This window comes from Entamoeba dispar, genomic scaffold (assembly GCF_000209125.1).
Source record: "Entamoeba dispar SAW760 scf_1105229461391 genomic scaffold, whole genome shotgun sequence".
Classification (NCBI taxonomy): Eukaryota; Evosea; order Mastigamoebida; family Endamoebidae; genus Entamoeba; species Entamoeba dispar.
The window spans coordinates 25,891-35,988 of NW_001854669.1; the positions used below are offsets into that span (position 1 = coordinate 25,891).

General features: G+C 21.9%; 3 protein-coding genes across 3 annotated transcripts, besides 16 other annotated features; 2 read left to right on the top strand and 1 right to left on the bottom strand.

Moving 5' to 3' along the window:
- Positions 1-10: 10 nt before the first annotated feature.
- EDI_134800 (uncharacterized protein) lies at positions 11-2,665 on the top strand (the record flags this gene model as incomplete). The annotated part of the gene is made up of 1 exon (XM_001738467.1): positions 11-2,665. The coding sequence occupies one exon, from the start codon at positions 11-13 to the stop codon at positions 2,663-2,665; it is 2,655 nt and encodes an 884-aa protein (XP_001738519.1).
- Positions 1,107-1,135: a sequence feature (AT_rich).
- Positions 1,693-1,730: a sequence feature (AT_rich).
- Positions 1,821-1,877: a sequence feature (AT_rich).
- Positions 2,666-2,669: 4 nt separating the features above from the next.
- Positions 2,670-2,780: a sequence feature (AT_rich).
- A 211-nt stretch (positions 2,781-2,991) lies between these two features.
- Positions 2,992-3,217: a sequence feature (AT_rich).
- A 57-nt stretch (positions 3,218-3,274) lies between these two features.
- On the bottom strand, positions 3,275-3,868 carry EDI_134810 (60S ribosomal protein L9, putative; the record flags this gene model as incomplete). Its single annotated transcript, XM_001738468.1, has 1 exon — positions 3,275-3,868. The coding sequence occupies one exon, from the start codon at positions 3,866-3,868 to the stop codon at positions 3,275-3,277; it is 594 nt and encodes a 197-aa protein (XP_001738520.1).
- A 237-nt stretch (positions 3,869-4,105) lies between these two features.
- Positions 4,106-4,175: a microsatellite.
- Positions 4,176-4,249: 74 nt separating this feature from the next.
- On the top strand, positions 4,250-5,941 carry EDI_134820 (uncharacterized protein; the record flags this gene model as incomplete). Its single annotated transcript, XM_001738469.1, has 1 exon — positions 4,250-5,941. One exon carries the CDS (start codon positions 4,250-4,252, stop codon positions 5,939-5,941), a length of 1,692 nt encoding a protein of 563 aa, XP_001738521.1.
- Positions 4,723-4,764: a sequence feature (AT_rich).
- A 21-nt stretch (positions 5,942-5,962) lies between the features above and the next one.
- Positions 5,963-6,031: a microsatellite.
- Positions 6,032-6,193: 162 nt separating this feature from the next.
- Positions 6,194-6,376: a microsatellite.
- Positions 6,377-6,655: a repeat region.
- Position 6,656: 1 nt separating this feature from the next.
- Positions 6,657-6,875: a repeat region.
- Positions 6,852-7,642: a repeat region.
- Positions 7,574-8,589: a repeat region.
- A 75-nt stretch (positions 8,590-8,664) lies between these two features.
- Positions 8,665-9,746: a repeat region.
- Positions 9,747-9,815: a microsatellite.
- Positions 9,816-9,823: 8 nt separating this feature from the next.
- Positions 9,824-10,098: a repeat region.

Genomic DNA, 10,098 nt, shown 5'->3' on the forward strand with positions numbered 1-10,098 from the left:
GTTATCTCTTATGATATATTTTACCTCTATTAATTGTTGGCTTGTTATTCAAGATAAACGATATTCTGTATGGGCTGTTCTTCTTTTTGAAAATAATTTGGTTCTTAAGAAAATTAGAATTGTGTTAAATACAAGTACTAAAGAATCCGATTTATTAGTTTCTGGAAATGAAATTGCAGAATTTAATGGAGATGAAGTTGTTTTAGATTATATGCAAAACATTATTGAAATTCATCATTTACAACAACACTTAATATTAGAATTACAAAATAAAAAACAAACTGGATTATTAAATCTCTTTGTATCAAGAAAACGTGAAGCTAACACTAATGATTTTCTTGGTAATGGTTGTAATGAAGGATTTTATCATTTAACTGGGTTAACTGAATTAACATTAAATTCAAATCAACAATATGACATTGAACAAATTGATAATAATGTTATTGTATTATTTAATATTCAATCAAGTATTCAAGAATTTCATTGTATTCAAATTAAAATGAAATTAAGATCATTATTATTAAAGAAAAATAATCAACCTGACTTTGAAGAAGTTATTATTAATTTATCTCAAACACCAAATATCCATTATATACATTTTAAAACAAAATATAAACAATTATCATTAGAATCTACTTTATATATTGAAGCAATATACTCTAATGGAACAAATTATCTTTATAGTAAATATTTACTTTATTTATTTAATTCAGAAGGACTTTTTATTCATGAGAAACAACATTGTTTACTTCCAATAGAAGTTATTACAATTCCAGGATTTAATTCTGAACAAAATAATATTACTACTAATGAATCAGAACGAATAACAATAGATATAACTATTAATACTATTAAATCTATTTATCGAATTCCAAAAAGAGTTGAATCATTATGGGATCAATGTAAAGATTATCCTATAGTTGAAGAAACAATAACAAATAATACATTAATTGAATGTAAAAAAATATCATTAAGTGAAAATATTCCAGAAAGTCTTGCTCTTCATTTATTTAGATTTAGACATTATTATCTTCATCATTATTTTAATAAAATTGGATTTTTTGTATTAAAATCTACATTACAAGCAACAATAGAAACAGGTAAAGATTATATTAATAATATTATTGATTTTATTGAAGAAGAAAAATTACTTGATTCTTTTATTCAAAATAAACAATTTTCATTTATTGATATTCTTCCTTATTTCTCTACACAAACATATTCAATTGTATTAAAAGAAAGAATTGGTTATAAAATGATTCAAGTTATTAATATTAATCAAATTAAAGAATATATTCCACATATTATTGAAATTTTAAAACATGAACGAAATGATTTATTTCTTAATAAATTAATTCAATTACTTGAAGAAAATAATAATGAAACACATTTATTTGCAGAACAACTTCTTTGGGGTATTGTAAATATTATTGAAAAAAGAGATGAATATTTTGATTTATTTATTCAACTTTTCCATTCAATTGCAGAGATTGTTGTAAAATGGAATCCTACAATTATTCATGATATTAATTGTGCAAATGAAATGATTGCAAGAGTTGAAGAAATTAATGCTCAAAGTAAAGAACAAGGAATTGTTCAAGGAATTTTCCAAAAATTAAGTTTTACAAATAATGATATGAAGATTGAATCAATGAAACAAATGAATAATTTTAGTCTTCCATTTCTCCAAGGAAAAATTAATAAAATTAAATGTTTAAAACAATATAATTCAGCTAATAGACCTATGATTATTCCTGTTCAAGTTAATATTAATCAAACACTAAAAGATAGATGTTTTATGGTTAAAAGTAATGATGACCTTTTAAATGATAAATTAATATTAATTTTATCAAATTATATTTATAATGAATTAAAAACACAAATAGACCTTGAATATTTAACATATGATATTATTGAATTAGGAACAAAAAAAGGAATTGTAGAATTTGTTCCTGATGTTATTGAAATTGGTAAATTATTTGATCATTTTAAGAATTCATTCTCAATGATTATGGGAACTATTGTTTCTAAAGAACCAAATAAACAAAATATGGAACTTGCTAAATTTATTTATCAAATGAAAAATGATAAATTAGAAACTGATCAAACTGGAGAAACAAAAGAAGATCAACAAAAAATTGAATTAATTTGTGATACTATTACAACTGATGCTTTAAGTAGACAATTAAATTTTGCTAAATCATTTGCATTATGTTGTGTATTAAATTATGCACTTATGTTAAGAGATAGACATGGTGATAATTATTTACTTCAATATACAACAGGTAAAATATTTCATATTGATTTTGGTTATGTATTTGGTAAATTAGTTCCTGGAAAATCAGATGAACCTGAAATTACTCGATTTAGTGAAATTATGAAATTACTTGAAGATCTTCATTTAACTCAATCATTTTATCAATATGCTCGATGGGCATGGGAAAAAGTAAAAGAATTATCTCAAAATATTATTACTTTATTTACATTTATTTGTTATGATAGTATTGAACCTATTTATCTTAAAAATGTTAGAGATCGTTTGTTAAATGCAACATATGATAATTTCGTTCATGAATTAAAAAATCCTCAATCTGTTATTATCTCTGATAAAATTCAAGGAAGACATCAAACTTTTTCTTATATTAAACAATATTTTCCTTTCTAATTTCTTATTTTAAATATTCTTTTTTTATCTATCTCTTTTTGTTATTTTATTTAAAATATTTTTTTATAATAATAAAAATATTTCTTTTATTTACATTAATTTTCTATTTTATTATCTTTTAGTATCTTATTCTTCTCATACTAATCATTAAAACATTTCTTCTTCTTTGTTATTATATCTTATACTTTAATTACTTAAAACATATGAAAATCTTACTTTTGAATTATATTAAACTTTGTGAATCTTCTCAAGAAAATAGTCAATATCATTCAACGATTTCTTACAGGGTTAAAGAAAATAATACTCTTTAATAATCTAACTTAATGATATTATTTATAATTATTCATAATTAAATCATATTAATTACATATTTTATCATTTTAGAAAAAATAATTTAAAGACAAAAAAAAAAAATAATATAAAAGAATAATTAAAGTTATAAGAAAATAAGAATACTATTTACTTTTTGAATTGTTAAATTGTAATGAATAAATTCTTTCAAATAAAACAATAAGAAAATAAAAAGTAAATGTTATTTATTTTTTTTTAAAAGAAAAACAAATTCTAATCAAAGAAGAAAATAATAAAACCTTGCCAAAATCAAGTTAATTAAGCGTCATTTTCAATAAGACATTTTTCAGAGACGTAAACTCCATCAAGGAATTGTCTAATATCTTTGTTTCTGACAAGATTAGCAGCATGGATATTAGCAGCTGATTGTGAAACTTTTTCAACATCATTTCCTTCAAGACAAATTTCATCTTTACCAAGTTTCTTAACAACAACTCCATCATACATCTCAATATGTCTAGTTCTCTTTTCTCCAAGGAAGTTTTGGACTTGAATTGATTTACCATCATCAGCAATAACTAAGGTAACTGGGAAGTGAGCATATACAACTCTCATCTTATATTGATATCCTTTAGTAACTCCTGTAATCATATTTTTAATATGTGATGCAATAGTTCTAACAACAGCTGAATCTCTTCTATTTCCATACCACATATCAATAACAATTACATTTTCTTTTGGTCCTTCCTTCTTTACAACAAGTTTACTAGCATAAATATCTACTTTTGGATGTTGGAATTCTCTTGTGAGAGTTCCTCTTGGTCCAGTAACTTTAATATTCTTTCTATTGATTTCAATGGTGACTCCTTCTGGAATAACAACATGTTCAGTTTTCTTCAATAATCTTGGCATCTATTTCATTAATATCTTTCTTATTTTGTCTTTATGACTTAAATTTCTTTTAAAATTAACGAGCTATTTCTGATTATTTATTAAATAATCAAATCTCGTCTTCAACTCTTCATTTTAAAAAGAAAGAGGGACACAAACTTTTACTCACCAAAGTAATCAATTACTATAACCCTATTTTATAGTTTTCATCTTTTAATAAAACTATTAATACTTTTCTTATTATTTCTTAATTTTTCTTTTTATTTTATTTTTTAAATATTTTTTTATTTTATTTAAAATTTTTTTTTTTTGTTTTTCTTTATTTTATGGATGAACAAAAAAGAAATCTTTAAATACATCTCATAAAAAGATCTTGTATCTTACACTTCTATTTAAGAGAAAATGTCATTTACAAATCGTCCAACAATACCAGCAAGAACTATTGTAGAATCTATTCGAAGTGGAAGATTAAATCAAGTTTCAGAACCATTATTAGGACAAAATACAATTACACAAGAATATCTTACTATTCTTATTCACACAATGGCAAAAGATCCAACACGTTTACAAACGTATTTAGATCGACTTGATTTTACAAGTAATAATTTAGATATTGAAAAAACAATTTTTGAATTAATTGAAGCAGGAATGTCAGAAAATGCAAAGAAATTTGCAGAGAAAAGATCACCAGGAAGTTATATAAAAATATTATTAAGAAGTGCTATAAGTTCATCACCATATAAAGCATTAGAAATATATGGAAATATTATAAGTTATATTGATCATCAACAATATATAAATAAAGTAGAATTAATAAAAGTATTTGGCAAAGTAATTGTTGATTCACTTTTAGATTATAAAGAGAAAGAAGAAGCAATAAAAGATATAAAAAGAATAACAAATATATTAATAAATTTGTTTTTAGATAAACCAAGTAATGCAGCACGATTAGATCCAGGAGAATTTCTTCATGTTATGGAAAATTGTCAAAGTGAATTAGATGAATTCTTAAAGAAAATTCAATCAAAGTTTTCAGAATCAACAACACAAAATGATAAAGTAAATGAACTTCTTATTGAAATGGATTTAAAAGATGAATCAGATAAACAAAAAAATAAAGCAATTATGTTATATAAATCAAGAGAACATAAACAAGAACATATTAAAAATTTATTCTTTCAAAAAAGAATATTGGATGAAGTTGTAAATGATCCAGATGAAAAATTACTTTGTTTATTACAAGAACATAAAACTGATAAAATTGATGAATCAATGGATGTTGGAATTCATTATTTACCATTAATTTGTATGGCAGAAAAAGATAGTAATGAACATTCAATTGGATTTGAAAATGTATTAAAAGGAATTTTTCAAGAAAATAATAGTGAACATACTGCCCCTCATAAAATTATTTCTGTTCTTGAAATATTATCTCGTCCTGAAATTATTGAAAATATTAAATTTGATCAAAGTGTTAAAGAAAGTTTGAAAAATGGATTATCTTTTATTGATGAAATTCCTACATTAAGAGAAAGTATTGAAGAAAGACAAAAAAATTTAACTGAACATCTTGTATTTAGACAAACAAGATGTGCTGCTTGTGGACAAGAATTTAAAGATACTGAAGCTGATTATCCTATTATTCATTTTCATTGTGGACATTCTTATCATAAAAAATGTTTTACTAATAGTAAATTAGAATGTACTAAAGATCATGGTCCTAGTTCCTTAAAAGAAATCGGTGAAACAGAATTTGAACGAGCTATTAATACTACTGAATTCCAAGGATTTTATGAATTAATAAATAGTGTTTCTTCAGTTCTTGGAATAGAAGAAGACATTAAAGCTGATAAACTTGAAGATCTTGAAGACAATAATTCTCCTAAAGATATTCAAGATAATCTTCAAGAAGAACCTGATGAAGATGTTGATGAAAGTAATAAATTCTTAGAAAAAACAAAGAATTATAACCCATTCTTAACTGCTGATACAAGTACTGAAGCTATGAATTATGACCATTCTTCTGCTTATACTGGATCTCAATTTGAAAATGCAGATAGTCAAAATGACCCATTTTATTCCGCACTTTTTTAAAAGGAATTCTGTTAAATGGAATTTATTTTCTTTTCATATCAATTTCTTTCCTCTTTTTTATTTCTTTTTATTTCTGTTTTGTTTATCTTTATAACTATTTAACACACCATCTCATATCAATACATTAAAAATGAGTGTCAATGCAAATTAATTACTTATTGAAATGAGGATATATAAGATAACCAACAATATGAAATTGTATATATAATAAAAAATGGTTTATAATGAATATAAAGAAGAGAAACAAATGAAAGAATAAAAAATGATAAGATATAAATGAAATAAGAATTAAATAGAAAAAGAAAAGAAAATGATGAAACAAAGGAATTAAAATGATAAAAGAGAAATAAAAAGAAGAAAATATAGTAAAAAAGAAGAAGAGATGATAATAAATAATAAATAATGAAGAATAACAATAAGAATAAAATAATATAAAATTAATTAAATGTTAATATATTTGATTTTTATTGATAATTGAACAATAGAGATTAATCCAGTTAATGATATTTTTCTAATAGTTTCATAACATATATTTATTTATATTAGAAACAATATTCAATGATAACCATCATATTTTTAATTATAATATTTTTTAATTTATTTTATAATATTAATTTGAATTTTTAAATATTTAATTAATTTAATATTTTTTATATTTATTAATTAATTTATTGAAATTAATATTGTATTTATTTTGATATCTTTTAATTTGTCATTCATTGAAAATTAACCAAATATTAAATATATTAAAAATATATTCTCATAATGATAATATTCTCATCAATTAATAAAATATATAATATTAATTCATAGTGATTTCAAATTATTTATTTTTATCATAATTAAATTTAAATCATCCAATGTGATGATGATATTATCATAATTTCTATATCTTTCATTCTAAATTATGATTTAATTTATTTTCATTTCTTTAACTTGAGTGATGATAGAGTTAATATATTCATCATCAATATCAGTAGAGTTATTTTTTATGATAATATTTTTTATTATTGGATTACACTCTACTTTCCCTTCTATGATGGAGTTCACTTTCATTTTAATATATATTTTAGTTGTTTATTTTATTCTATGTGACTTTTTAATATTATTAATGTATTCTTTATCATTATTTACATTAATATTTATTATTTTTATTATATTTTCTATTTGTTCCCATCTTAATTTCTTATTTAATTTCTTATTTAACAAATTAGTTCAAAACAACACAACACATCAATTAAAATTCTATTTGTTTGATTTATTGTGTTTTCTTCTCTTCTTGACTGATTATTATTTCTTGTTTTTTTGATATTCAGTGTTTTGCTCTCTTCTTCTTCTATTTCCAGAATTGTCTTTTTCATAGTTGTAGTTTTGTTCATTTGTATTGTTCCAGATGATGATGTTCTCAATATTGGTTGTGTATTTATCATTAGAGTCATTGTTTTCTTCTTCTCCAGTTCCTTCTGGGATAAAAAATTTTCGATATTTTCATGTTGGTTTGATATTAATTGTTTTTGTTCTTCGTTTTCTCTTTGTGTATGGTCTAATTCTTCTTTTGTTTTTTCTGCAATCTCATAGTTTTGAATCGCACTTTTTGATATACAGAGATTTGATTTTATTTATCTCTTATGTTCTTCTTCAATAGCTCAGCACTCTTAAGGACTTCGTCCTTCTCTTTCTTCAGCCTCTCATAGCTAGCTCGGAGTGTTCTGATGGTTTCATCCTTACCTCCTACTTCTGTGTTCCTTCTACCATTTGTTTCATTTATTTTTCATTGTAATGTCTTATTTTATTATTTTAATTTAGAGTTTTCTTTTCTTATTTCATTATATGTAATTTGAATATTGTTTATTTATGTTTGAATCTTTTCCATTTCTTCTTCAAAGTCTTTCCTAACTGTATCTCGTGCTTTTTGAATCATTTCATCTGAAATAGTTCGTTCTTCTTCCATCTTTTTTGTTTGATATTATTTAATAGTTTCTTCTATTTCTTTGATTTTATTTTGAAGTGTGTTAATTTCTTATTTGTTGCCTTCTTCTTCATTTTTCTCTTCTTTATCTTGTGTTTTCCTTTTATTTTCTTTTTCATTTATTATTCTTGCAGCTTTACATCTATCATTCATTTCTTTGATTGGATTTTTGTTTTTGATTCATTCTTCGATTGTTTTAATATCTTCACTTGTCCAATCTTTTGGTTTACCTTTGATTTCTTCTTTGATTTTCTCCAGTGTTTTCTTCTTTCTTATTGAATATACTTCTTGGAGAATATTATACCAATTTCTTTACCTTCATACTTTTTAAGTATTTCTGAATATTCTTCTTTCTCCCATTTTCTTGTTATTCTTTTAATTTTCTTTTGAATTTCTTTTGTTGTCAACCATTTATGTTTCTTGTTTGTATAATGTTTATTATCATTATATTTACTTTGTTTTTTATTTGTTTTTATTTGTATTCTTCTTTTTCTATTCATTTTTCTCTTGTTATTTCTTTTATCATAATTATTATGCATTTTATTGCTATTGAAGTCCTTTCTTTTCTTTGAACATGAATACCTGTGTCTTGTTTGCTTTTCTTTACAAGACTCTATGGTATTACTCAATAGCCATGGCAACAAAATTTGTTGTATATTCTACATTGATAAAAGGATCTATAAAAATAAAAACTCAAAAATAAATAATAATGGGAATAACATCATCAACACCAAATAACATATCAAATGATAAAACAAAACAAGTAATTCAACAAATAGAAGAATTGACAGAAAGAAGAATAAATGATGTTATATTTGATTCAGATATTGATGATTGGAATATGAATACATCAGTATTTGATCAAAGAATATGGAATAAAGAACATATAATAATTATTATTGAAGATACAAAAGGAAATAAATTTGGAGGATATGTTAATGTGAAAATTGATAAAGTTAATAAATATATAAATGATCCAAAATCATTTTTATTTTCATTAGAAACAAAAAGAAGAATACAAAGAATGATGAAATTTGATATTGAAGAGCCACATTATGCATTTTATTTATATAGTCAATCAAGTAATTATTTGTTTGTATTTGGATTAATTGATATTACTGTTTTTAAAGAAAATTATAAAACAGAATCGTTTTGTAATCAAGATTCATTTTCATATAAAGGAATAACAAATCCACTTTGTGGAAAACAAAATCCAGAATGTTTCACACCACAACGAATCATTGTAATTGAAATGAAATGATTTTTATTCATTATTATTTATTTGAAATATAAAAACTAAAAAGAATATAAAATCAAATCAATAAATGAATATGAACAGCCATTTCTTTCATCTGCCAATGAATGAAATGGTGAATATAAAAATGTTCATATTTCATTCTTGTTTTATTTTATTTTATTTGAAATATTCACATTTATTGTGTTAATTTAATAAATAATAAAAAGAAATAAGAATAAAAGATAAATAAAAATATAATAAAATATTTATTTTATTCTTTTTTATTTATTTTTTATTTTATTTATATTATTTATATTTATTTATTTTATTCTTCTTCTTTTATCTTTATATCTATTATATATTTCTTATTTTATTATTTATGTTATATTCTTATATCATTTTTTTCTTATTTTATATTTATTCATTATTATTCATTTCATATTAACATTGTTAAATATCAATACAACATATAATAAATAAATGATATAAAATAAACAACAATAAATAATAATAATAAAATATAAACAAACAATATAAACAAATACAAAATAATAAAATATCATCTAATATAAAATAATAATAACAAAGAATAAAAATGATTATATCTTATTTTATTATTATATTCTTCTTTATATTCTTCAATATTTATAATTTTATATTTATTTTATAGAAATATCAATACAAGAAATCAACATATGAAACAATGTTCAAATACACTGACATTATTGTGATATTGAATAAACAAATAATATCAAAAAAATTATTGACAATATCATAAAATACCAATTATATGTAATAAATAAAAAGAATAAAACCAATATTTATTTGATATTAAATTGTGGTAAACCACAATATTAATAGAGCTTATTGGAAGAAAAGAAATAAGTATAAAGAAATGAATAATATGATAATGAAAATAAAGAAATTAAAAGATGTTAAAATGAATGCAAT